The sequence below is a fragment of the Puma concolor genome, chromosome F2 (assembly GCF_028749965.1).
Source record: "Puma concolor isolate L17-30 chromosome F2, mPumCon1.1.hap2, whole genome shotgun sequence".
Taxonomy (NCBI): domain Eukaryota; kingdom Metazoa; phylum Chordata; class Mammalia; order Carnivora; family Felidae; genus Puma; species Puma concolor.
In genome coordinates, this window is record NC_141684.1 from 1,970,626 (window position 1) to 1,998,094 (window position 27,469).

The window sequence follows — 27,469 nt, forward strand, 5'->3', positions numbered from 1 at the left end:
ACCAGCCTCCCATCCCTGCTGCAGGCGAGGAGGGGTGCTGATGGCCTGGGCGGTGGCCCTGGGGCTGGTGGCTCATGGGAGGACAGGACACTGCAGTGGGGGTGATGGCAGGTGGCAGTGCCGGGGGTGTTTCCTGGCGGTCCTGCTGCTGTGGGGCTGCTCCTGCTGGGACAGTGTGATGGGACAGCGGGATTGGAGGTGAAGCTGGACACATGTGGTGTTGACGGTGCTGGTGGTGGTGACGGTGCCTGCTGGGAGAAGGCCCCGTCCCGCGTCTCCCCTGCTCCCCCTACACAGGGCTTCCTCACTGTGCCCCCAGCGCCCTGCGTCCTCCCTCCCTGAGGGGGAAGGTGCTCCGGGCACGGGGTCGTACAGGGGGTGCCGTCACGAGTGAGGTTTTTGTGTGCCCTTGCCCCCTTTCCCTGTGACCGGTGGACTCGCCCCTCCATGCCTGGTCCCACACAGAGGGGTCCTGGGGCTGTGCTGTCCTGCCGGCAAGCTCTTCCTGGTGCTTTGGCTGTCCTTCCCTCACTGGCCTCTGTGCGGAGAGCTGGGGTGTGACGCCCCGGAATGGCTTGAGCTGCAGCCTGACGGTCGGGTCCGATGGCGGAGGCCCAGTGGGGTGGGGCCAACACAGGCCTTGGCAGGACAGGGACCTGGGTCTGGATCCTGCCTCGGCCTCTGATAGGGCTTCCTGGGCAAGTTCTTGTTCTCTCCGAGCCTCAGTTTCCCAGCCGTGAAGTATGACAGTTAAGGTTCCCTTGCCATGGGTCCGAGGGTTAGATGGTGACCGGTCCAGCTGTGCCCAAGCCCAGCCCCCGCTCCAACCCTGCCCCCGCTGCCTGCCCCCACCCCCGTCAGAAGTCTCTGGGCCTCGCGCAGCTGTGTGGATGGCTCCGCCCCCACCCCTGTGACTCAGGCTGCCTCCTTGCTCCTTTGCTGCCACCATCCTGGGCGAGGGCTCCGCTGGTGGGGCAGGCAGCTGGGCGGTGGGCCGGCCTCCGTGGCCTTCCCGGAGAGGGGAGCGAGGGCTGGGGCGGGGGCGGCGCGGCAGGTGGAGACAGAGAAGGGCGTGCTCGGCTGGTGTCCTGACCGCCCCTTGGTGCCGTCAGCCATTCTGTTGCTCCGCGGCCCGTTCTGGGCGCTGTTCCGCGAGGTGCCTGGGGTGCCTGGCTGGCATTCTGCGTGACGCGGAGTCCACGTTGCTATAACAACGCTCCGAGGCGCACCATCGCAGCTCCCCCAGCTGGCCTCCTCTGCCTCTGGCTCTGTGGTGCACACGGGCGCACATGTGCGTGGGGCCGAGCATTTGGCCTGGGCGTGTCGGGGGGGGAGGGCAGAAATCGGTCAGGGGGATGGTGGCCTGAGACTGGGTGAGAGCATGAACTGGGGCTCTTTGACTCCGGGTCTTTGTGCCCAGATGCACCTTAGAGAGGTGAGGGTGTGTGCCCAGGTCCCCCGTGGGAGGGGACTCGCTCTGGCCCGCAGCCAACTCTCCCGCGGAAGGAAACAAGAACATCAGTAGTCACGATTCCCCAACACCTCTTTTGCCGTGTCCTCCCCTCGGGGAGGGGTTCTGGGTTCCGGCCGGCCGGCCTGAGGCGGCAGCATCCGTGGGAGCCAGCAGCCACCCCCTGGCCACACACACGGGCCCACCTTGGCGGACAGACGGCTGGGGGACCCGCTTCTGCCCAGTTGCCTGGTGGTCTGGGGCAAGTTCTACCCCCTGGGCCTCCACCAAGGGTCTCCTGTGGCCAGGACCTGGGTGATGGCTGTGCCTGCCTCGTGGGAATGAGTCGGGTGGTAACGTCTGGGAAGGTCTTGTCGGGCCTGTCGCATCAAGGTGGTTGTGTCCACGCTCTTACTGTCCGGAAAACCACGTGGAGGAAAAGAAGGAAAACGCCAGCCCTCAGTCTCCCTGCCTCTGCTCCCTAACACTGCCGCCAGCCCCGAGCCCTGCGTACGCCCTGACCTCCACCACGGGTGCCCCCGCTCCTGTTTGGAGGCCGCATTGGGTGTGGGAAGGAGAAGGCGCGGACACCTGGGCCTGGCCACCAGTTGGCTCCCTTGGTGCCTCATGGCCCCGGCACCCGGCTGCGGGAGGGAATAACTCGTCTGCAGACATTTACGGAGTGGGCCAGGTGCCAGTGATGCGGAAGTGGCTGAGATGGGGCACCGGCCGTGGGCCACTCACCATGTGGCCCAGCCACTTGCCGCTGGTGACCAAATCGGGGGTCAGCCTGGGCTCATCCTGGGCCAGGCCGTGGCCTGGGTGGCGACCAAGTGTCCCCAATGAACGTCTTTCCCAGGGAGCAGAGATGAACAACACGGGGTGGGCCATTTGCAGAGGTTCGCACTATGTCGAACCACATATTGGCTGCTCTAGATCCTTGCTGCCCGGGGCAGCTCCTGGGGCACCGGGCAGCCTGTGCCCAGTGCTGGAGTGCCAGGGGTCCCTCAGCCAGCACAAGGACTCGAGCTCGCCGCTCCGGCCCCGGGGACGCATCCGTGACCAAGGCTGACACATGCCATGGCCCGGATGCCTGTGCATACCGCCGCCCTCCAGCCCCTCAAACTGTCCTGTCCTCCCTGTCGTCCTGCCCTGTTGCCCAGCCCAGGAGCGCTGATGTGTGTGCCTGGTTAAGTGAGGGCATTCGTTTTATTTCTCCTGAAAATAAGAAGCGACGTGTGCCTGGCAGAGAACTCGGAAAGCCCGAGCAGCTCACACCCTGGGTGCTGGGACCCAAGCGCGGTTCATGTGCCCACGGCCTCCCCTGACCTGCCACTCAGCCGCAGAGCTCCGAGCAGTTCTGTGACCGCCTAGACGTATGATTTGCCCCCCCTGCAGGGCACCTGTTTAGCGCGTGTGCTTCAGCGGCTGTAGCACACTCACGGGTTGTGGTTGCCGGACGCTTTCACCCCTGCAGATGGAAACCCCCGGCCCACAGAAGTCACTCCCGTTCCTGTCTCTCATCCACCTGCCAGCCCCTGGTTTGCATCTGTCCGCATAGGCTCGTCTGTCCTGGACATTTCGTAGAAGTGGGATCTGCCCTCGCGTGGCTCTCCGTGGCGTTCACAGCTGTCCCGCTTCATCTGCCAGGGTGGCGGTCTCAGCAGGTTCATCCGACTCTTCCACGCGCTGCCTTGACCGTGACGGAGCTGACGGACGGCGACGCTCTCAGCTCTCCTGTGCTGGGTGTGGTGAGTTTTGAGGGCTGTGTCCGCCCGTGAAACCGCCACCGCCGCCGTGGTCAACGTTCCCGCCCACCGGCAGGTCCCCCCGCACCAGACGCGAGCGCTGCCTGTTCTAGAATTTCACATTCGTGGTGTCGTACCACGTGAACTCTCCGTGGTCTGGCTTCCCGTGTGTGACGCGATGTCCCCGGGTGTCCTGTGTCTGCAGGCCCACCATCTTCTGGAGGGCGGGTGCGGGTTTGTCTCTTCCCCCGTGGGGACACCGACCCACCCGCCTGTGGTTTCCCCCGGGCTTGTTTCTCGGGTGGCTGTGCCGTGCACGTTTCTTCTTTGGGTTATCTGCACACATCCTGGCTGGTTTTCATCACCCTCGAATGTGTTTAAAGATCAGTTTGTAGGGGTGCCTGACGTGTGAACGTGAGCAGCCTCTGTCCCGTTGTGGTGCGGGTCTTTCTAGCGTTGCTGCCTTTTAAACTTGCCGCTGTTGCATTTTGATTTACAAAATCTTTTTTAAATTTAATACGCTGCCAAATGTGTTTTCTTGTGTGTGTATGTGTGTGTGTGTTTAACATTACTTTTGTGTTTCTGAGATGTGTCTTTTGGGTTGCTTTAATCTTTTATTTATTTTTATTTTTTATTTTATTATTATTTTTTTATTTTAGAGAACGAGTGAGTACAGGGGAGGGGCAGAGGGAGAGAGAGAGAGCGAGCATCTTGAGCAGGCACCAACGTGGGGCTTGATCCCCAGACTGTGGGATCATGACCTGAGCCAAAACCAAGAGTCAGATGCTCAACCATCTGAGCCACCCAGGTGCCCCTAATGTTCTATATTTAATACGTTTTTAAAATCTTGGGGCGCCTGGGTGGCTCAGGCGGTTGAGCGTCCGACTTTGGCTCAGGTCACGATCTCATGGTTCGTGAGTTTGAGCCCCGCTTTGGACTCTGTGCAGACAGCTCAGAGCCTGGAGCTGCTTCTGATTCTGTGTCTCCCCTGCTCATGCTCTCTCTCTCTCTCTCTCTCTCTCTCAAAATAAATAAACATTAAAAAAATTCTTTTAAATCCTCAACCCTTTGGTCCTTGTGGATTGGCTTTGTTTAGGTTTTAGATGAGGAACCAGTTGGCTTGGTGTCTTCTGGATCTTCTGTACTCACCGGTGTGTCAAGCACAGGGTAAGGGAGGACACTGTGGCCTGGTGGGGGGAGGGGTGAGCTCCGGGAGGGGAGGGCCCCTTCCTTGGCGCCTGTGTGAACTCCGGTGAGCATCCGTCCCTCCGTCCCTCCGTCCCTCCATCCCTCCATCCCTCCATCCCTCCATCCCTCCATACCCCCATCCCTCCATCCCCCCATCTCTCCATCCCTCCGTGTGCCTGGAGTCCTCGCTGAGGAAGGCGGTCGGGCAGGGCCCCTGCGGGTGGCTGTGAGCTCAGCAGTCACTTCTCCTCGACCCTGGTCTGTGGCTGCGCCCCTGCCCAGCCTGGGTCCTGACGGGGCCACCTGAAGCCGCTGCTTCCCCAGGGCAGGTGGACTGTCAGCCGGAGTGTCCGCTGGTGGGTTTGTGCGTTCCTCATTTGCACCCTGCGGGTGGCAGGGCCTCTGGTCCTCAACTTGTCCTGTCCCTGCACCTTCCCCAGGGCTCAGGTCTCCCTGTGAGGGATGGCAGGGACGGGCGCTCCTTGCGGCCCTGGTGGCTGAGCCTGTCCCGCTGTCCCGCACTCACTCCTGGGCGCTCTGCGGGATGCAGAGTGCACACAGCGGGGACAGGAGCGGCTCTGTCCTGTCACAAGGCTGGCGAGTGACACGTGGGGACCTGGGCCTGGGGCTGTCCTGTAAAGAGGGAGCTGATCACCAGCCTCCCGCCTGGGGTACCCCCTCCTCCCTTCTTCCATCCACACGTTGTTTTTCCTTTGCTGTGGCCTGGGCCTGGGCTTGGTAGGGACCGAGCCGTGTCTCCCGTGTGGGACCCCCGGAGTGGGGGCTGGGGGTGGAAGCAGGCTCCTGCTTTTGGGGCCGTGCCGCGAGGACCGTGACATGGGCCGGTGGGTGCGATGGTGTTTTCCGTGTGAATGATCTGATGTGTTCTCTCCAGGATCAGGGCTGTGAGACACTGTGCCCCGTGCGCCGTCAGATTGGTGGGGGCGGGGACTCGGCCGGAGACGCATCATGGACTGCCCGGCGGGTGGCTCTGTGGCTGGTTGCTACCAGGCCTGCCTGGCAGATGCTGAGGAGAGAGGAAGCTGGTGCCCGCCCCAGGGCCTGTGCTGCCTGGGTGCCCACCCCCTCCCCTCCACCACCCCCTCCCCTCCACCCTCCCCCTCCCCTCCACCTGCCCACCCCCTCCCCCTCCTCCTGCCCACCCCCCTCCACCTACCCCCTCCCCCACCCATCTCCCCCTCCACCTTCCCCTCCTCCTTCCCCCTCCCCTTCCTCCTGCCCACCCCCCTCCCCCTGCCCCCCTCCCCCTCCACTTGCCAACCCCCGTCTACCTTCCCCTCCCCTCCCTTCTCCCTCTCCCCCTGCCCACCCCCCCATCTGCTCCCTCCCCTCTACCTGCCCCTTCCCCCTTTCCTCTCCCCTTCCACCTGTCCCCTCCCCCTGCCCACCTTCCTCTTTCCCCAGGTGGGGATGTCTTATGCAGGGGCCTAGAGGCAAGGAGGGACGGGCCTGCTGCTGCCCACACTGCCTTGCTCTGTGGTGATCCTGACCTGTCCCTGCCCCCCACAGGCACAGGGTGGGCAGCAGCTGGGAGGTCACCCATGTTGTCACAGGGCCCCGGATGCGGAGTGCACTGTGGGTGCCCGGCGGCCCCGAGAGATGTCTTGGAGCACGGAGAATGGGGCCCGGTGTGCCGTGGCCCCAGGCGTGCTGTCCTCTGGCAACGCCACCCAGGTGGGGGGGCCACCTCTGGGCAGGCCCTGGAGGTGAGGTGTTCCCGGGTCGCGCCTTGTGTCCGCACCCGTGTTTCTGGTAGAAAGGGGACCGGAGCTCCCGTGTCTGGGTGCCTGCCCCGCGGGTTGTGTCCAGCGTGCACTTGTGTGCGGTGACGGTCTGGTGGGTTTGCGAGCCACAGAGGCCTTTCCAGGCCCCCTGAGGGCAGGGCACGGGGCCCCGGGGGTCCCCCTTTGCCATCTGGCCTCTTTCTGCCCCCTCTCCCAGTGCCTCTTTCCCGTTTCAAACTGTTTTCATTTGAGAGCATTCTTGAGGGGCCTCGGTTCATGGAGTTCCCGCTTCTGAAGTGACGTGCTGAGAAGCCGTGTCCCCGGCGACCGGCCCCACCCAGTCCGCCCAGGTTTGGCTTCTCTTTCTGGTGCTTCATCTTGCGGGGTTGTGTTGTGCACCCTGTGTGCTGAGTGCTCCCTCCTTCCTTCTTGTCTGTCTGCTTCCCCGCCTCTGCCTTAGGCGTCCCAGTGCCTGCGGGGCTCAACCTGGTGGCCCGTCTCTGGAGCGCCAGCCTGCGGCCAAGAGCCTGTGCTGGGGCAGATCCCTGCGTGGCAGCAGGACCTGTTGGTGGGCTTGCCCTGCAGAGCTCCAGGGCCAAGGCCCTCTGCTGCGTGGCGGTCTTGGGGTCCCTGATGTCCGAGTCCCCACCTGTCACCGACCTGGGCTCCCGCAGCAGCCTGAGGCAGGTCCCGGGGACGGTGGCCGATGGACAGTCCTGGCGGGAGCTCTGAGGCCCACCCTGGCCTCCTCCAGGAGGGCGGCGGTCACTGAATTATATTCGCTCTGCTGTGCCTTCTTGGGCACGTTGGGGGTCGAGTGGGTGTCGGGGGGAGGGTCCGGGTTGTCCCTGTCGTCTCCCTGCCTCCCATTGGTGTGAGGCCGGGCCGGGTCCTGGGCTCCCAGGGCCCTGACCTCTGAAGGGGGTGGGGAGGGTCTGGACACCAGCCCGGTCTGACTTGTAGCTGCTTCAAAGGCCGGAGGGGGCTCTTCCCAGGGAGCTGGTCCTGGGCACCGCCCTCCTGTCTCCCCGTCTCTCCTTCCTGTGGCACCAGAACAGACGCACGCACACACGCGTGTGTTTTGAGAGCCCAGCGTCCCCGCAGACAGGTGAGGGAGGAAAGTGCTAGGAAGGGGGTGGGGCCTGAGTGGCCAAGGGGCCCGGAGGAGAGAACAGGAAGAAAGCAGAAGCAGGGGCGGGCGCTTAGACCCCACAGGCCCACCCGCAGGGTGGCCTCGCTGAGTGTGCCTTGACAGGAGACAGCAGGGAAGTGGCCGGAGGGCTCACTAGTTAGTGTTCGGAGGCCTCTGCACAGGCTCACTGTCCCCCCAGCACCCCGGAGGCTGAGGAGAGGGCAGGGCGCCCGTCCCGTGTGCGGTCTTTCCTTTGACGATGTTGGAATTGTGCGTCCTGCCTAGGAAGCTTCCCTGCGCTCGGGTGAGCTGAGAATCCCCATTTCTTGTCTGCTGCACGTGTGTGTGTACGTGGGTCTGTCTCGACACTTCCTTATTCCGTCGGTTGACGTCTTCACGCACAGAGTTGCAGTTTTGGAAGCGCTCTGGTGTTTATTGTACTAGCTTTACGGAGAGAGAATTCACATACCCTGAAGCTCACCCTTTGGAAATGTATAGCCCAGCAGTTTTCGGGCTGTTCACAGAGCTGTGCCTCCGTCAGCACTCTCTCATTCCAGAACCTCCTCGCCGGCCTAAAAGAAAGCGCACAGCCAGGAGCAGTCCGTCCCCATCCCTCTGCCCCAGCCTCCGGCAGCCACCTGTCTGCTTTCTGTTCCCACGGATTTGCTCGTGCTGGACGTGTCTCCTAAGTGGAACCACACACGTGTTGTTTCCGTGCCGGATCCTTTCTGCCCGTAGAATGTTCTCCAGATCCGTCCGTGTCGTGGCCTTTGCCCGCCCGTCATTCTCAGGATGTCGGGTCTGGGGATAGTGGTCCTTCCCGTTAGTTGTTTGCTGTTTTCCTGGATATCGTCTGTTCCTCTTGCCTTTCCACGTACACTCACCCTCAGCCTCTGAGCTCCCTAAGGAAGCTCGCTGGGGTTTTTATTGGGGTGGGACAGCGGACATCTTCATGAGGCCGGGTCGTCCCATCCGGGAGCAGGGGGGGTCTTTCTGCTGGAGCGGTTCTGCCCCTCTGTCCCCCTGGAGTGATTTACAGGTTCCTCTTAGACGTGCTTCCCGGTTCCTCTCTCGTCCCTGCACGTGTGTTCCCGGGTGTCCTGTCCTTTTCGTCGTCGGTGCTGTGTCTTTGCTGCTCCGTCCTCTCCCTGGCGTCCGTGTGTGGAGGGTCCTGCCCTCTGATGGTGAATTTCGCACCCTCCTGCAACACCCGCATCTTTGCCTTTCGGCATTCAGGCTGGGTTTTACACACATGCCCTCGTGTCGGTGGCAAAGAGACTGTGCGTTCCGTTTCCTCGTCGCCCCTCGGTGGCCTCTGCCGTCAGGCCGCGTGGGCCGGTGCCTCCGGAGCGGCGTTGGGCGGTGCTGGGCGTGGCGGTGCTTGTGCCCTCTCCTGGGCCTTCTGTCTAAGGGGCGCTGACCTCATCATCTCCAGAAAGTTCTCCTCTTTCCGTCAAGGGTTTGGTGGCCATCTGTGGACAGCTTGTAGGCTTCCCTCTGGTCCACTGCTGTGGCTGCAGGCTCCTAACGTTGAATATGCTTTGCACTCAGGGAGGAAGAAACACCTGGGGGGTTGGACTTTGTTTTCTTAGTAACCTATGGAGTGTTTTCACATCAACGCAAAACCGGTTCGCCATTTGTTTTTGGACCGCGTTTATCAGGTTTCGGTACCAATGTCATACATGCTTCACCGAAGAGAGTCGGGAAGTTTCCCTCCATCGTCAGCGCCCCGGAATAATTTATGGAGCATTGGAAACGTGGCAGAATTCCCCTGCAAAACCATCTGGCCCTGGTGTTTTGTGGGGGTGGCTTCATGATAACGGTTTCTATTTCTTCTCTCCAGATTCGTCTGTTCAGGCTGTCTCGGGTGGGTCACTTTTGGTGAACCTCACTTTCCGGAGACACAACCCCTTTCATCTGTGTTGCACCACTTTGGCGTGTAGACGGTGGAAAGCACAGCCTTACGATTCCGTAACCTTCTTTCTGTTTCAGCGACTGTTCTTTCTTTCTAATTTTTCACATGACATATCTCTGCTTCCTCCCTCTTTTCTTGAGCGTGTTAGTGGTTGTCTCCTTTGTCAGTAGTTGAGAAAATAGGGTTTTGATTCACAAGTCAGATCTATTGTTTTTCCATTTCTTACCTCATTAATATTTGCTTTTATTTATGTTGTTTCTTTGGGTACTCTTGAGTTATCTCATTGCTTTTTTTTAACTTACTTTTTTTTTTTTTCAACGTTTTTATTTTTTATTTTTGGGACAGAGAGAGACAGAGCATGAACGGGGGAGGGGCAGAGAGAGAGGGAGACACAGAATCGGAAACAGGCTCCAGGCTCTGAGCCATCAGCCCAGAGCCCGACGCGGGGCTCGAACTCACGGACCGTGAGATCGTGACCTGGCTGAAGTCGGACGCTTAACCGACTGCGCCACCCAGGCGCCCCTTAACTTACTTTTTTTAAGGGTGGATGTATTCATTAGAACATCTTGGGCTGCAAATAACAGGAAATCAAACTGACGTGAGCTTACGTGACGTGGAAACAGCCCACGAAGCTCACGGGAAAGCAAAGGCGGGCAGGAGGCAGGTGTTGGGGATACCGCACTTCTCCGTGGTTCCCTTCGCGTGGCTCCCCTGTGCGTGAGCTGCTGCAGGCCCCCCGGGCCTGTGGTCACAGGACGGCTGCAAGCTGAGGGGACATGGACGGCAGGCACAGGAGTCGACGTCATTCCTGCCACACCGTCCTCCACCCTCGGAGCGCTCTGCGCAGTGGGCACCTTAGCTGGCAGTGCGTGGGTAAACGCATGGCTTTTTCCAAACCCTTAAACTAAGAATTTTGTTCGTTTTCACCTTTTTTCACGAAACGTTCAGTGTCGTGGATTTTCCTCTGGTCGCTCTTTTAAATGTATCTTATCGATGTGTTTGTGCGATGTTTTCACTCTTTGGTTCTTTTTTGGAAATTTCCAAAGTTTTGTTTGTATTTTTTCTTTTTTCTCCTAAGAGTTGTTTAATGCATTGTGCTTAAAATAGGAGGGGCTTCTTGGTTTTCGGACACATTTAAAATACCTGATCACGCTGATGCCAGTGCCTTAGTTCCCCAGCCTCAAGCGTCCGTCCGTGGACACGGCACGTTTCTTCACTCACGTACATGTGCTCTGCTTTCCTTCTTTCTTCCGGTTTTTAATATTTATTTGTTTTTGAGAGAGAGACATAGAGACAGAGACAGAGAGCATGAGCAGGGGAGGGGCAGAGAGAGACAGAGGGAGACCCAGAATCCGAAGCAGGCTCCAGGCTCCGAGCTGTCGGCACAGAGCCCGACGCGGGGCTCCAACTCATGAACCGCGAGATCATGACCTGAGCCTAAGTCGGACTCTCAACCGACTGAGCCACCCAGGCGCCCCTAATTTCATTTTTAACTTAAAAGTTTTGGGGCACGATAATTCTAGGTTACAGAAGAGTTACCAGATGGATAGACATCCAGTGTGCACCCCGGTGCCCCTCCCCACCTTGGCTTTGTCCTTCCGTGTGTACGTGTGTGCACGCACGCGTACGTGTTCCCTTCTGGACCGCTTGATGGTGAGCGGCAGACAGGATGCTCCCTGGTCCTCAAACCACCATCTTACGCAACCGCGGCGCGGCAGTGCCAGTCGGGAAAGTAACACAGGTACAACTCTCGTCCCAGGATCTTGTTCGTGTTCATCGGGGCAGAGCTTGTGAATTGTCCTCATAACACCTTCTTACAAAAGAAACCCAGGACTGCCTGTTAGTTTAGGCGATGACGTGTCTTCAGCCTCCTTTGCTCTGGGACGATCCCTTGGTCTTTGTGTCCCGAGATTGTGTTTGTGAAGATGGCAGGTCAGTTATTGAGTAGACAGCTTCTCAGTTTGGTCGTTTCTGCTGTTTCTCGCGGCCCTTGCGGGGGTGGGGGGGAGGGATCGCGGAGGTGCTGTCGCGTGCTCCTCCGTGCAGGGTGACCATGTTCACTTAGATCATTTGGTTAAGGGGATGTCTGCCAGCTGCCTCTGAAAAGTTACAGTTTTTCCATTTTTAATTAGCAGGTATCTTGGGGAAGATCTTGGAGCCTGTGCGACTGGCCTCTCATTTAGCAGACCTGTCCCGGCAGCTGTAGCACCCTGGACACGCTTGTCTGAATCAGGGTCGTGATGGCCGCCCCTCCCCCACTCCCTCTGCGTTATCGGCTTTCTGCTCGAAGGAGGAGCTTTTCCTTTTTTCCCTCATTTATTTATTTGTGACCGTGTGGACCCGTGGGTTTTTATTTTGTTCAATGATTGTAATCCTTCGTTACTGTTACTTATTTTGGGGCTCAGACTGTCCCGGATGTGGCGGTGGAAGCCTTCCCACCGGCTCCCGTGTCCTTTGGTGACGTCCCCACCTACCTTGGAGCACTTCCCGCTCTGTCGAGCGAGCGGGAACACCCTGTTCTCGGTGTATCTGTTCCCTGCTCTGCCCCAGCCCTGGGATCAGCCGTGTCTCCGGGGAGTCTGAGTTCTTCTTGGGGAAGAATGGTGTTTTAGCATCAAGATCAGCGTGCTGGGTGTGCTCCCTGCTGTGGGGAGACAAAGCGAGGAAGTAAGGAGCTTCTCTCTCTCTCTCTCTCTCTCTCTCTCTCTCTCACACACACACACACACACACACACACACACACGGCCATGCCTGTGGTGATATCGACCCTCACAGGCCTGTGCATGTTGAAACCTGAATCCGAACGGGAGACTCCAAGCTCCCTGGGGAGGGGAAGCGTGCTGGGCAGAGGTGAAACAGGCTGAGGGGAGGTATCCTCCTGCTGCTGCCGGGGGAGGGTGCCGAGGGCCGGCGGCTGGCTCCCAGGTCCTGCCTGTCTCTGTGGTTTGGAGTGAGTCACTTTCTCTTTGTGCATTCAGTGTTGTCATCTTAAAAATTGGGGTTTGGGTTGGGTCAGGGAGTACCCGGCACAGGTGACCCCACCCCTGCCGCGGACGCACGGTAGACGTCCGTCCTCACGCAAGGCTGCCTGTGACTCCAGACGCGTCCCAGACGTTGCCTGTGTGACGCTCCTGTCTTGGTGCTGGGTGTGCCCGGATCGGCCGAGCGTGCTGGGTAGCCGGGTCTTGTGACGTCGTGGCCTTCGCCCAGGGTCTCCAGGCCGGCTTGGCTTCTGCAGCACCCGTGAGGGCACGTTGGTGAGACAGGCATTTTGGGGGGCCCACGGGCAGCAGTCCGTCGAGGGAAGCGCGGGCGTAGAGGGTAGCGGCCCAGCCTGACGCTGCTCCCCTGGGCTGACCTGTGGTGTCCACCTGCCCGATCGGCAAGCCGGGGCTGCCCGGCCTCTGCCTGGAGCAGTGTGGGCGGGACTGGGCATCGCCGTCACAGCCTCCAGCCTTGCCCTCCCCGGGGGCAGCGCTGCGGTCTCTGAGCAACGCAGCTCTGGGGCTCCTGCCTCCCTGGAGCGGCGTGGCCGGGGTTGGTGGCTGGGCCCCGGGCGGAGCCGTGCGTGGGGCAGCGCTGGCTTTGGGTCCCCTCCCAGAGGGCCTCCTCGGTCGTGCCAGGCGTGCGGCCAGGTGAGCGGAAGGTGGTTCGCAGCAGGACGGTCCGGGCGGTGGGGGGAGGCCCTGGCCAGCTTTCCTTCTGCACCGCCTGGTACCACGCTCTTCTTCTACTCGGCCCTGCCTCCTCCAGGAAGCCTCCCCGCCTCCCTGCTGACCCCTCACACGGCAGGCACTGAAGGGAGCCGGCGCCCGTTTGCCGCTCTCTGTGTTGGACACGTTGCGGGTCATGGCTTGGGTCCTGTCCCTCAGCCCGGCTCTGTGCCCAGAGAAGGGCTCGCCATGTGTCCAGGGAGGGGCGGGGGATCCCGGTGCCGCTGCGGCCCGACACCCACTTGGGTCCCAGAGGGGCGGGCGGGTGCAGTGTTGCCTGGAAAGGCAGATCGACCAGGGCTGTGGTTGTGCAGGGGTGGGGAAGAAGGGCAAGAGAGGGGCAGCAGGGTAGAGACGGGCGAGGACTCAGGTGAAGGACAGCGCCCCAGGCCAGAGCCCAGGCCTGAGGGCCAGGTCCCCAGGGCTGTCGGCAGGGCGAAGTCTGGGTGGGACCGAGGCAGGGTCCCCATGATGGTGCATCGGTCTCCCGCCTCCTTCCTTGTCTGTGCCCAGCTGGAGCGTGAGGCCCCACGGGCAGGGGGGACTGTGTGATGCTGAGTTTGCTGTGTCCCCATCGCAGCGCAGGTCAGCGGTCCAGGGAATGCAGGCCCAAAGGTGAACTCACTCCTTGCTTAGCTCACTGAGGGCTGGACAGCTGCCCATTTTACACTTGAGAAGACAGACACCTGCTCTCCATCCTTGGGGTCCCCTTCAGCTTGAGGGCTACCCCAGTCTAGAAGATACCGTCCTTTGTCTGCTGCCAGCAAGGTCAGCCGGGGTCTCGGGGCTCCCCTGCCTCTGACGGCCCCAGGCCGATGGAAGGAAGCTGCAGGCAGAGTCATGTCCTGCTCGGGAGCCCGTCTGGGGCAGAGCCGGCCCTGTCCTGGCCCTGGCACCGGCCCTGGAGTCCAGGCCGCTGGACTCCAGCCTGGAGCTGTGTCCGCTGCTCTCTCCCGACCAGGGCCCGGGGGCGTCCTGCTGTCCATCTGTTCTCTCCTCTGGGGCCTAGGGGCTTTGTCCTGGGGGCAGGGCCGTGTTGCTGGGGCGTTCCCTGGCACCCCCCGCTTCCTTTGCTGCCCCAAAAGCAGGATCTGGGCACCACAAGGACAGACGGCTCCCTCAGGCTGCTGGCAACGAGCCTGGCGCCAGCCCTGGGGGTGCAGGGCCCGAGGAGCCGGCGGCTCGAGGAAGCCGCTCGACGGGAGGCCTGCTCGGGAGCAGGCAGTGTTCCCGTGGCCTCCGGCAGCTCCGAGGCGGTCCAGGGCCCTTCCCGGGTACTGCGGCCCATCAGCATCCCCCACCCCCGGCCCTCCCGTGGGCCTTGCTGCCGCTTCCGCCCTCCTGGGCCCCCGGTGGCCGCCCCGGCCTTTGTCCAGCTGCTCCCCCTCCCCGTCTGACTCCACCGCCGCCTGCCCTCGCCCCCCGTTGAGGGTCGGGGTGCGAACTGGCTGCGGGCGGCTGAGTGGGAGCGGTGTGGAGGAAGCTGATGGCGCAGCCCGGGCACAGGGCGCCTGGGGGACCTGAGTGTGTGCCCACGGCCACTCGCTGTCTCCCAGCGATGGGGGTGGGGGGGGGCGGCCCTGCTGGGTTCTGGGTCCCCCAGGGGCTGGAGCAGTGGGCCCAGGACAGGTACTGGTGTTTGGTGTTTCTGGTCCTCAGGCTGGGCGCCTCTTTGTGGCTCTGGCAGTGGGGCAGCCTCACCCCCGTCTGCCGAGCAGACGCTGGTGGCACATGTTGCGGGTGGTGCCCGGCGAGAGGAGGTTGCGAGCCAGACGAGGTGGCAGGCTGGGGGTCTTTTCCCTTCCCTGCCTCTGCAGGTGGGCTGCTCATTGTCCTTTGCTTGCCCGGATCCAGCCGAGGGCGGCCCCCGTGGCCTCCGTTCACCCCTCAGTGGTGCTGTGGGCTCGGCCCCTCTGTCCCTTTCTGCTGCGCTCCCTGCGCTGGGCACATTGTGGGCTCGGGCTGGGGGTCCCTAGTGTTGCCCCCCCCCCCCACCAGCCTCTGTCACCTCCTCTGGCAGGCCCCGGGCTCCCCTGTGTGCGGGCTGCCCCTCCCTTCCGACCCAGTCGGCCAGTCCTTCCTGCGCCCGTTTGGACCCCGCTTGAGCTGCTTCCTCTGGGGAGCTGCCAAGCCCGCCCAGTCTGGGGCTCTAGCCATGGCCCCCGGTCCCCACAGCTTCCTGTCCCAGGGGACATTCCCGCCGACTTCCGACAGATGCCCACGACCCCAAGGCTGTGCCAGGGCCCACCCTGTTCACACCGGACACGGTGCCCAGTGCGCCGTGCCTGCCTGGGGTCCTCGTAGCCCCCCAGACAACATGGTGACTCTGGGGCCACCCTCCAGGCATCTGAAGAAAGTGTGGGTCTCTGCCTGGGTCGTCTGCTCAAGGCAGACATCCCCGCAGCCCGCCGCTCTGTTTCCAGACTCCTCTTTCTGCGTGATGATCTCAGTGGAATCTTAAAAATGAAGCTTTAATGTTTCAGGATTATACACATACAGAGTGTAGAGAAAAAATGAGCCCTACATGGTTATTTCAGAAAAACAGGGATTCCAGTTTCCTCTTCCCAGGGTCTGCTGCTTTTGATCTTCTAGATCTTTGGGTAACTTTTCTCTGAATAACATGCTCGTTCACTGCTTCTCCGTCGTTTCCAACAGTTAGACACTATCTACTGTCTTGCAAGATGATGACTGAAGTGTCCTTTCACACGTGTGCTTGAACTCACACACATGCACACTGAGCACACACATGACACACACCTGTGCACACACGAGCACACACACCTGTGCAACACACTCGAGCACATGCATGCATACAGCACATGCATGCACGCACACACTTGTGCACACACACTCGAGCACATGCACACACATGTGCAGACACGCCCAAGCACACGCATGCACACACACACGTGCATGTGCTTGAGCACACGCACGCTCGGTTGAGCATACACGCACACACACATGCACATGCTCGAGCACATACACCTGTGCACACACGCTCGAGCACACACACTTGCCCTCCTCCAGCACGGCTCCGTGCTGCATCCTATTGGCAGGTGGATGAGGCCGTTCCTAACTGCAGCCGCTGAGGGCTGAGCCTCGTCATTACCTGGGATCGTCCTTGTTTCCCCTTCACCGTGTTTCCCTGGGGCTCGGTTAGGTCCAGACGCCGCGGCCATGATTGCACCCTCCCGAGGATGTGTGTCTGGAACCTTCTGCCGCTCTGGAACCTTCAGTCGCCCCCCCGGCCCTGGCACAGCTTGGGCCCCGGGCCTCTTGGCTCGTGCTGCAGGCGGTCGTGCCTGTTTTCCTGGGTTCTCCGTCCTAGGTGGAGTGTGGACTCTTGTCCTCTCCCAAGAAGGGCAGGGAAGGGCCTGCACCGTGTCAGGAAGTGTCTTCTTTGCCCCCACGGGGCCGCCGTGGTTTTAGGTTCTGTCCTCATGGCTCATGAGGGCCGTTGCCTTGAGTTTCTGGTTGCTCATCCCCTTCCCTTGGTTTCCTCTGTCCCCACGATTCCTGTCCCTCGGAGGCAGGAGGCCCAGCCTGGCCTCCGGTCCCGTTCTGTCTCTGTTCTGCTTCCTGGGGCAGACGTCTCCCACCTTTGCACCAAGCGCCGCACTTGGGCGCCGTGGTGTCCCCAGCACCTTGTGTGCCCCGGGCGCCCCGGACAGTGTCCTGTGGGGCTTTGGGGGCAGTGCTTCCTGTCTCCAGGGCTGGTGGCGAGGGGCTGGGTGACCTGGATTTGCCCCCAAGGAGGCCACCTGGGGAGGTCGTGGGCACTGGGGTCGCCCCATGAGATCCGAAACCCTTTTCTGCCGGCCGTGTGGCCTTTGGCGCTTACCCCTCTGTGCCTCAGTGTCCCCGTCTGCGGCGTGAGCAGTGGTGGGGTGTCCTCGCAGCTGCTCGTGAGGACGGCGTGCAAGCCCGTGGAGGCGCGCAGGGAAGCGTGAGTGTGCCCGCTACTCTGGGCGCCAGCCCCAGCCGTTTCCTCGCCACGTTACACGGCTCTTCCCGGTGCTGCTCGCTCTGGGTTGTGTCCCCATGTGTCCTGGGCTCCGTCTTCCACGTCCGACGTGCTCCCGTCAGGGGCTGGCAAGCGTGCGGGTGCCCGGCTTGCCGCGCCGAGACCTCCCCTCCAGGCTGGCGGTCACCCCTGTGTCCTCTCTTGCTGCTGGCTCCTCCCGCTCTCCCTGCGCGGCCCGTCTCCCCTCGTGGGGCATCCGGGAAGCCAAGTCCAGCGGTGACCTCGGCAGGCATCTGGGATGTGAGGCCCGCACTCCTTGGAGCACGTGCGGGGCCCCTGGGGCCCCCCCTGACAGCTGTCCTGTTGGGGCCAGATTTCATCATCCGCTCCAACCACCACCGTCCCGTCGCAGCCGGAAGCAGCTGTGAGAACCAGCGCGTCCGTCGAGCCCGCCTGCGGATTTACCGGGAGCCGGGCGGCCCGTCTTCTTGCTGAGCTGTTCTGTCCGGGCACATGCAGTTGTGTGTCCTAAAGTTGTGTCACTTATTTAACAGCTGATGCATTTACTGTTGTTCTAAGATGAGTTACTGAATATAGTTTTACAACCTTGTTTTAATTTGTAACCCAGTAAGCACCGGTGGACGTCCCGCCCGTAAACCAGAGCTCTTTGGGGTGCTCCGGAGTTCCTGGCCATGGAGGGGCCCTGGCTGGCAGACGGCTCGGGCAGCCCGCTCTGTGGGCCCCCGCCGGCCCCGGGAGCTCGCAGGTCACAGTCCTACCCTCTCGCGCTCTCGCGTGGGCTTTTGTCCAGGGCAGTGGAGTAGTGGCTGCGATGTGCTGGGAGCCCAGCCCGGCCTGCTGGGAGCGCCCCGTGGGCCGAGCCAGCGCCGTTGGGACGTGGCCGATCAGCTGCTCGCCGGACGGGTCTCTGTGCACACGGCACGTGTGCGGCCACCCGGGAAGCTGATGACACTGGAGGGTCCCGGGGGGCAGTTCATGTCTGGAGATGTCCCTTCCGCCGCCCTGGAGCTGTGGTTCACCGGAGAAGCAGGTGGGGCGGGAAGGAGGCCGAGTGCCTGCGGCCGGGATGGCCGGTGTCGTGTTCAGGCGGCGATACAGGCGGTCGTGTTCCAAGAGTGCTGGGACCGTGGGTGTCACTTCCTGCTCTCTGTGCGCCTGGGAGGCAGGGCCTTGTGTCCCCCTGATCTTACAGATGGGGTCGCTGAGCCCACAGAGGGTCAGTGTCCCGTCCGAGCTGCATTGGTGCCACGTGTTGAGGTGGGTCCGTCCTAGGCAGCCTGTCCCCAGCCCTCCTGCCGACTCGTGAGGCTCAGCACTGAGCTGGAGCCAGAGGCTTGGCGGGTTCACAAGCCCCGTGGGTTCTCAGCTCGGCAGGCAGGGGTGGGCTTGCTCAGGGGAGAGGTGATTCCCGGTGTCTGTCCTCACGTGAGGACAGTGGAACAGGTGGGCACCTGAAGGGGCTCAGTTGGGCTGAGATGCAGGGGTGGGGACGACGTGAAGCCAGGCCGGTGGGCTGGGCGGGCAGGGGCCCGAGTGATCCTGGGTCTGGAGCACTAACTCCTCTCCCTTCCTGCTTTTTGTCTCCTCCAGCTCTGTGGGAAGGCAGTGGCCCTGCTCTCTGTAAAAAGATGTCCTATGGATCCATCGCTGGCAGTGGTGGCCTGGGGAGCCACGGCCCTTTCGGGGGACCCTCCAGACAAGGCTATCAGCCCCTAGGTAATGACAGTGGCTCGTGGCGTTGGAAGGGTGGCAGGGGTGGCAGTGGGCAGGTCTCTGCTCTGTCGCGATGGTGGCAGGGGTAGGTGGGCTGTGGGAGCAGTGGTGCCTGTGGCCAGGGGCTGGGGCAGGGTGGTTGGTGTTGGACTGGGTCAGCACCAGGAGAGGCTTCACTGGGAGAGGAGGCCCGCCGTGGGGACGGACCTGGTGTCTGAGGCCATTCTGGCCTCAGGCTGGCACTCAGCAGGTGCCCCGAGCTGGTCTGGGGGTGCCTGGGGTACCTGGCCAACAGCTGAGTGGATGGATGGCCTAGACTGGTCTTCCTAATGACAGTGTGGTGCAGGGGTGTAATTTTTGCAACACACAGGGGAGGAAACTGAGGCCAGGCGGGCTTGGGGGCTCCATGCAGCTGGTGCAGGGCAGAGCAGGGACCCCCTTCTAGGACTCCCAAGTCCCCTTGCCCTGTCCCAGCACCGCCTCACTCTGAAAAGCGTGGTTCTGGCTTCTTTGTCTTCTTCCTACTTTTGCCTGTGTGTGTGTGTGTGTGTGTGTGTGTGTGTGTGTGTGTGTGTCCGTCCGTCCCCACAGGGCCCCCTGCTGCCTTCGCATGTCTCAGAACTTTGTTCCGTACAATTTATTATTCTGCCGTTTGCTGGCTTTGCTCCTGAATCCCTGATGTCGAATGTCGCCGTCCCCTTGCGTCTTCCTGCTCTGTGGCTGCGTGGCACCTGCACGGGTCCATGTGCGAGGGCCAGCGTGGGCGTCTGTTTGGGGTGCCATCGCCCAGCAGGTGCAGGGGACCCGTTGGCTGTGTCTGGGCTGCCACACACCCGAGGCGCGTGCCGGTCCCGCTCCGGTGCCCCTGGTGCCCCGTCCTGGTCAGCTGTGTTGGCGCCACCCCGGTGCCCTTGGCGCCCGTCCCTGTCATGCCGCGTGGCAGCTGGTGGCGGCTGGTGGCCGTGTGCGGTCTGTGGGTGGGGAACAGTGTCTTCTGGCTCCGCTTTCCATTTCTCTGGTGACCGATGGGACGGGTCCATTTCTTCTCCAGCTGAGAACTCTTCGCCTTAATTCTCCTCTCAAGTTTGCCGTGTTCTTGCTGATCTGTAAGGGTCCCTTCTGCATCCTGGATGGACCCGTCGTCAGCTGGCCCTCCGCATCTTTGCCCGGCGGGGGCCTGCTTCCCTCTGTGGTGCCTGCTGGGCGGGTGCGGGCTGCTGGAGCGCCTGAGCGTGCCTGTGGTTTCTGTCACCTTTGCACTTTGGTTCAGTGTGACAAATCCTGGCACGAGCTGGTACCGGGTTTCCTTTCCTATGACGAGATTTGGTTTTCCGGGGTCAGTCTTTCACTCACCTGGACTTCTGTTTACGGCGAGAGGTGTGTGCGGGGGTGGGGCCGTGATGCTGTTTCTCTAGTCCTGGGGCTAGTCTCCGAAGATGCCGTCCCATCCTGCAGGCCTGCAGAGCCAGAGTTCTGGGACAGCTTCCGCGTGGGCTCTCTTGGTCAGTTTTTCTCTTCCTGCCCCAAATCCCGCCTTAGTTTTCAGGGTTACGGGTTTTGGTATTTTTTACGTAAGTTGCCCTACTTGTTTTTCTCAGACATGGCTTGGGTGTTTCTGGCCCTTCGTTCTTGAACATGAACTTCAGACTCCCGCCCCTCGGGCCTGGAGCATTGGCGGGAGCTGCCGTGCACCTGCCGCACTCACCTGGTACAGGTGAGTCCTGGCCCCGTCATCGCCGTGGGCTTCCGGTCCGTGAGCGCGCCTTTCTCTTCCTCAGATCTTCTTCCGTATCGTTCAGTAAAGTCTTACAACTTTTACCGTAGAAATCTTACATACCTTTCGTTAGCTTTGCTCTCACGAAGAAAACGTGTTTGTCGATGCTGTCGTAAGCGGCACCGTTCTGAATATTACGCGTTCGAAATCTTTGTTGCTGGTTCACATACACAGTAACTGGTTTTTTAAAAAAGCAGTCTTGACGTTTTATTTACTTTTTAAACTTTCAAGTTGTGGACGGCTTGAAACATAGAAAAGCGGACATTGCAGCGCCCGGGTGACTCACTTGGTTAAGCGTCTGACTCTTGATTCCGATCGGGTCATGATCTCAGGGTCATGGGATCAAGCCCCGTGTCGGGCTCCATGCTGACAGCACAGCACCTGCTTGGGATTCCCTCCCCCTCCCCCTCCGTCTGCCACCCGCCCCCCTGCTCATGTGTGCACTCATGCCCCCTCTCTCTCAAAAAGAAAACAAGTAGACACAATAACGTAGCGAGCCCCGGGGCTGCCCGCTCCACCTCGGCAGGTGTCTGCTCGTGGCCTGTCCAGCTCCTCGTGCCCTTGGCCTGCCCCTGCGTCATTCTGTGGCGAGTCCCAGACATAGCGCGCACCCTCTGTTGACGTGTCCACGTGCCTCTGAGCGCCCCCAGAGGGCCTGGTCGCATGCGCCCCGCTGTCAGTCACGGCTCGGTGGCCTCGCGCTGGGAAGCGGGACCCTGGGAAGACCCGTGTGCTGACAGGCCTCCTACGTCTCTCGGAAGCTTGAGCTTCTCCATCGTTTTGGCCCTTTTTTCCTCGAAGTTTATTTCTTGAAGAAACCCCGTTTTTCCTGCGGAGCGTAATTGATTTTTGCCCCCCAACTTTATATCCTGCCGTTTTGTCAAACTCCTATTGACCGTAATCATTGTCTGGATGGTGTCATTCGTAAATAGTGACATTTTTTTCTCTTCTTCCCCAGTGCGTTCGCCCTTCTTCTGCCTTCCTGAGCCGCTCAGAGCCTCTGTGATGCTGAGCGACAGGGTGTTTGTCTCCTGTGTGAGTCTCTGGAGGGACAGGACTCCGTGTTCCTTAAGTGTTTCTGGATTTTGCTGTAAAAGCATCGGGCGTAGTGTTCCCTTTGGGGAATGCTTTTTAGATTAGCACTTCATGTCTCCAGTTGTAAAAACTACCCAGGCTCTCTATTTCCTCTTGGGTCATTTTGGTTAAATCAAAGTGAGACCTCCGTCTGCTTCATGTAAACGTTCGAATTTATGGAAGTGAAATGTAGACAGTAGCCGCTGGTTGCTGATGAGGCAGCCCTGTGGCGTCGCTGAGGGCCTGGCCGGGGGCCGCCTGCCCTACGCTGCCCCTGCCCAACCACCTGGACATGCGTGACCTCCCACGGACCGCGGCAAATCCCAAAGGCTGGGAGCGCTCACTCTTGCGGTGGCTGCTGTGTTACTAACAGTCAGGGTATCTGGATCGCATTCTTTTTTTTTTATTCCTGATAGAGTTTATTTGTACCTTCCTTATTTTCTTCTTTTACGATCGTGTTGACTGAGGCTTGGCAGTTTTGTGAGTCTCTCTGATGAACTGACTCCTGACTTTCTTGACACCTTCCGGTACATGCGTCTGTACGTGATTGATCTCTGCTCACATTTTTATTGTTTTCTTCCTTTTTTCTTGAAGCTGGAGCTGTTTGATTTTTGTGACTCCTGAGGAGGATGTTTACCTCATTCGTGTTCAGTTTTTATTCTTTTGTAATAAAACCACTTTAGATTATAAATGTCCAAATAATCACTGCTTTCGTTGAGCGTCAGACATTTATTTTTTTTTCAACGTTTTTTTTTTTTTTTTTTATTTTTTATTTTTTTGGGACAGAGAGAGACAGAGCATGAACGGGGGAGGGGCAGAGAGAGAGGGAGACACAGAATTGGAAACAGGCTCCAGGCTCTGAGCCATCAGCCCAGAGCGCGACGCGGGGCTCGAACTCACGGACCGCAAGATCGTGACCTGGCTGAAGTCGGACGCTTAACCGACTGCGCCACCCAGGCGCCCCTGAGCGTCAGACATTTAAAAGTATATACTATTCTTAAGTTAGACTTCGGGTGTATTTTCTCATTTCCGTTATGATTTCTTCTTTGACTCGGGATTTATTTCAAACTGTGGTTCATCGTTTCCAAATATATGTGTTTTTTTCCTGGCTATCTTTAAAAAATGATTCTACTTAATTGCATTTTTGCCAGAAGAGGATCTGTATTGTCCTGATTTGTTGACAGTTGTCGGGACCCGGCTGCTTATACTGTGTCCTCTGCGGGGCGCCCTGAAAAGGGTCCGGGTAGGGGCCTGGGCGGTGGGGCCGGGCGGAGACCCCCGTGTGCGGGAGCGGCTGCCGTCACCCGGGACCCGCTGTGCACCGAGCCCTGGGGTACATGTGACCCTGGAGGGAGTCATGCAGAGCTTAGGGTGACCTTTTCGTGGAGGAGTCACAGCAGGAAGTTGACTGGCCGACAACTAACACATGAAGAACTCACATAAATCGAAGGGAAACCCGACAGTCCTCACGCAAGCGGGCCAACTCGCGAGCTCACTGCAGACGGGAGGCCTCACTGTGCCCAGAGAGACGGACTTGGAGGTGACCGCGTGCCGGCTCGCTCCGGAGGGGAGGGCACGGGCAGTTCCCGGACCCCGCAGCCTGCCCTCTCCTGGCCCGGTGCCGCCGCCTCCTGGACGGCTGGGAAGTCACCGACCTGTGGGCAGGGGTGCCGGGTGCGGCGGTGGCCGACCAGAGGATTCGCTGAGCGAGCCGGCGGGGCGAGGCGCAGCCTGGGTCGGGCTGTGATGGCGGTGTTAGCGTCAGTTGAAGGTGGCTGGGCGGCCTCTGCACACGTCCAGACGTGGTGACGGGTGTGCTGACTGGAGGACGCGGAGCCGTGCCCGGAGTGTTCTAATTGTGCGTGACCCCTGCCCCCACGGTAACAGTGTTCGCCTCCAGATGCCGTCATCACAGATGATCTGTATCGTTTTCTTATAACTGCGTTCGAACTTCTCCTCGCAACCGTGTGTGTTCTAATAGTCAGAAACAATAGTTGTCTCCGGACCCCCTCAAAGTTCAAGGGTCATGTGATTCCGGAGGGCAGGCCACACGGGCTCCTCCACAGGTGTCTGGGGACCGTGTGGACTGAGCAGGAGGAGGCGGGCAGGGCCCAGGCTTGCCGTGGCCAGATGCCAGCGTGGCGAGGTCATCGGGTGGCGATGCGGGCGCCAGCTAGGCCTCCAGTCTCCCTGCCCCCACGGGGGGAGCTCTGGGGGGCCCGAAGCACAGGGTGACCCCAGTTGCCAGGTACCTGGACGCTGTTACCCGGGGAATGCGTGCCTGCAGGGGCGCCTGGCAGGTGTCTGGGGAGAGGACCCGCCCCGCAGGCTCCCCACGAAGCCCTTCAGGAAGAGGGGCTGCGGGAGACGGGCCCTGGCCTGGAGGCTCGTGCTCAGACCCACAGATGCCTCCGTGTCGGCCCTCGGCCCCCGCCTCCCTCTCACGTGCCGTGACCGTCCGGGGCCGCGCCTGCCTCCCCACACACGGAGGAGAGTTCTCTCGGTCTGACTCGGAGACGTGGTTGTTGCAGTTCTCTGTGGCCGGGGAGCCTCCACCCTCGAGTAAGCCGGCTGCCGTCCCGCCGTCCCGCGTCCTTCCCCTGATGGCCCAGGCACAGGGGCCACCTTCCCGGAAGGGTGGAGGCTCCTCCCGAGGGGTGCCCTCCTCCCCGAGTCTGGCCGGGGGCCCCGGGGGCTGCCTGTGTGCTTTGGGTTCTTGCTGCCTGGAGACCTCTCCCACCCCGGGTGGGGTCCTAGGGGGATTGCTTGGTACAGCCCTTCTGTTCCTGTCACACTGGGCCGCCGTGCCCCTCCTCCCCCCCGCCCCCTGCAGAGCGGTGTCCTTTGCTGTCCCCTCTGGGGAGATGCAAGTCTCAGGCCTTTTCCCGGAAGGAGCTGCCCCTTCAGGAGCTCTGAGCTGGGAATGGCCTGGGACAGGCCGTGTCCCTGGGTTTCAGAGCAGCTGTCAGTGTGGTCAGGTCCGCCGACACCTTCTAGAGCTCGCTCCCTGAAAACTGCCTTTTCAGAGAGAGCTCCAGAGAGAACAGGGTCACACAGACAGCCCCGGGCTCTGGTTTGGGTGGCCCCGATGGGAGCCTGTTGGGGGCCAGGGAGCAGGAGGAGGCCGCCCAGGTGCCCGGAGCCACTGCCCCTCAGCTGTGTAGCTGAGAGGCAGGAGGGCGGGTTTCATATTTATCTTCACTGCCCAGAAGCCACAGAACAACGTTCTTACAACAGAATGCTCCCGTGCCTGGTTGCTGTGGTGATTTTGAACTGCCGTAAACATCCCTAAGGCCTTGCTCCCCGTTTGTGTAGATCATTTGTTTCAGACAGGTGACAGGTGACACCCGCTGAAGGCCTGGCCTGGTCTGTGGGCCGTGCCTCAAGGCCCTGCTCTAGGCGATTTCGTCCTTGTTTGGGGTCACCTTTTGGAGTAATTGTGGTTCAAAGAAAGATCTGGAGCATTTAAAGTATTGAACTTGGTGCTGGCCTCCGGCAGAGGGTTTGGCAGTCTGGGAGGGCTTCTTGGAGGAGGTGGGACTGAATGGAGCTTCTTGGCGTGGATGCTTGGAGGGCTCAGGGCACCTGCTGTCCTGTGTGGGGGCCTTGCTCTGCCAGCAGCACCCGAGCTGCTCTGTGGACGGGCTGGGTGTAACTGTGACTGTCCCTTGCTGTCTGTAGAGTGCGCTAAATGTTGGACCGAGTATGGAATACGCCATTTCCCCTGCCCGTCGCCAGAGAGCAGCCCGCAGGACCCCTGTGTGGGCAAGGACGGGGAAGGTGATCTGGGGTCGGCGGGCACGCCCAGAGGCCCGAGGGCCAGGAAGCGAGGTACTTCCGCTCGGGTGCTGGGTCCGGGAGGGTTCCGGGGAAGGCCGCCCAGAGATGCCCAGCGCCAAGGAGGGAGGGTCAGCAGGTGGGAGCGGGGCGAGGCGGCCTGAGGCTGGCCGGGATTCTGGTTGGTCTGTACCTCCCCCCCGCTAGCCTTTCCCTTCTCCAGGGACGGCAGATGGTGTGGCTGGGCTGGACTGGTGACAGAGGGGTGCGGCATGAGGACTTGTGCTGGTCGGGGCCCCGTGGGTTCCAGGGATGAGGCTCAGACCTGTGGGACTGGTTCCCTTGGCCCCTTCACTCTGGAGCCAGGATTCTCCCCGCAGGGGGCGCTGGTGAGGGAGTCGGGGTCCCTGGCGTGCGCTGTAGGGAGGGCAGGGGCTGTGGGCCTTTGTAGAGGTCGCCTTCTGATTGACGGGGACCTGGAGGGAGACAGGCGGGGGGCTGCTCTCTGCGTGCTCCGCGGGGCTCAGACATCCCTCTGCCCTCAGGGGCTTTCTCCTCACGCCTGGGAAACCCGTGGTCTGATGGGGGAGCTGCCTCCTCTGCCCTTACAGATGGCCCCCTGCACCCCCGGCAGGCATGTGCCGGCTGGGGACAGAGCTCCCAGCTGGGCAGAGGCCCGAGGACCTGCTGCTTTGCACGCCCAGCCCCGGACCCCCGTGTGTTGAGGACCGCAGGCTGCGGGGGCTCGGAGGGGCGGGGCGGGGCCTCTCAGCCAGGGCCGCTGGGCGCGTCCGTGGCCAGGCTGTCCCCTGGGGAGGGATGACCTGGGAATGCTCCTGCCTGTCTGGTTCCTTGGCTCCCGATGACGGCTGCCAGAGGTGGCCCTTTCTGGAGACGTGCCCCGCAGCCCGGAAGTGAAGCGCCTTGCCCGCGGAGCCTAGTCGGACCTGTGGACACCCACAGGGAGGGGCCGGCAGTGTCCTGAAGCGGAAGCCGGAGAGGAGGCGCCCTGGGGGCCACCCCGCCGGCCCAGGGCCTTACACACCCGCCTTTTGGTGCCGTTCCAGGGCCAGGGGTCGCCCCCGAAGGCAGCGGGACACCAGAGCCCGGCTCACCGCCTGCCGCAAGCCCAAGGAAGGACTCTGCCGGCGGGGCCCACGGCCGGCTGGCGGGGCCCGGCGCCACGCGGGCCAAGAAGAGGAAACCCAACTTCTGCCCACAGGAGACAGAGGTCCTGGTGTCCAAGGTCAGCAAGCACCACCAGCTGCTGTTCGGCACGGGGCTGCTGAAGGCCGAGCCCACCCGCAGGTACCACGTGTGGAGCCGCATCCTGCAGGCTGTGAACGCCCTGGGCTACTGCCGCCGGGACGTCGTGGACCTCAAGCACAAGTGGAGGGACCTGCGCGCTGTCGTGCGGCGCAAGCTGGGCGACCTCCGCCACGTGGCCCGCGGCCCCGGCCGGCTCCAGGCCTCGGCCCTCACGCCTGTGGAGCAGGTGGTGGCCGAGACCTTCTCCTGCCAGGCCCCCGCCCCGGAGGGCCTCGGCCTGGAGCCGCTCAGAGGTGAGTGCCTTGCCCCGGCCATCCGGCCGGTGGGAGGCGCAGGCCCGCGGTGGCCTGCTCGTGGCCAGGCCTCGGTCCTCCAGCCACGCTCTCCTCCCCTCTCCTCTTCCCCACCTGCACCACCTCCGGTGGCTCCCGCCCCCGGACTGGCGCACTCGCCTGCCCGCACGGGGACAGCCTTCTGAATGTCCGGGCGTGGCAGGTGGATCCACCTCAGCCCTGACCCTCGCGGCTGCAGAGCGGGGAGCCGGGCACACGACACGGTCTTCCCCCGAGGACTCCGCTTCCTGCCTCTGGACCCCGGCCCCCAGGAGGAAACGCGTTTCCTGTTGCTGTCCCGTGTACGCGCACACACCCGAAACACGCGGGTTTCGTGCGCTCACCCCACGTCACCCTCTGTGCCTCGGCGTGCCCCTCTCTTGCTCTCCTGTCCCGTCCAGGGCTCTTAGCCTGTGCGTGAAGTAAAGCGCTCCCGCCGACTCTCTGGTTTTAAGGCCTGGGTGGTAGAGCTGGGGTTTGGCCTGACGCCCAGAGCCGGCCCCGTGGCATCGGGATGCGGCGGGGGTGGGCGCCTTGAGTTCTCTGGGGCGTGCTGCCCTGTGGGGGTCACTTCTCGAAGGTTCCTGTCGGGCACAGGGGGTCGGGGGACCCGTGGAGGTCCAGCGGGGCGTCAGAGAGCCCAGTGGGTGGGTC

The 27,469-nt window shown here is 61.5% G+C and overlaps 1 protein-coding gene across 15 annotated transcripts in view; it reads left to right on the top strand.

The window, feature by feature from the left end:
* The window catches only part of TSNARE1 (t-SNARE domain containing 1), a 154,581-nt gene that overhangs the window by 19,173 nt on the left and 107,939 nt on the right, over positions 1-27,469 (top strand). For 11 of the 15 annotated variants that reach the window (XR_015246781.1, XR_015246782.1, XM_086695479.1 and 8 more), the window contains exons 2-4: positions 18,467-18,592; positions 25,119-25,268; positions 26,282-26,776. Coding sequence is in view for 13 of the 15 variants with exons in the window: in XM_086695486.1 (XP_086551612.1) it covers positions 18,467-18,592; positions 25,119-25,268; positions 26,282-26,776 (771 nt within the window). In the remaining 2 variants the exon portion in view is untranslated. Of the gene's footprint in view, positions 1-1,404; positions 3,202-18,466; positions 18,593-20,187; positions 20,304-25,118; positions 25,269-26,281; positions 26,777-27,469 lie in introns of those variants that run through there. The other 4 variants (XM_086695484.1, XM_086695483.1, XM_086695482.1 and 1 more) reach the window with 3 other exon arrangements.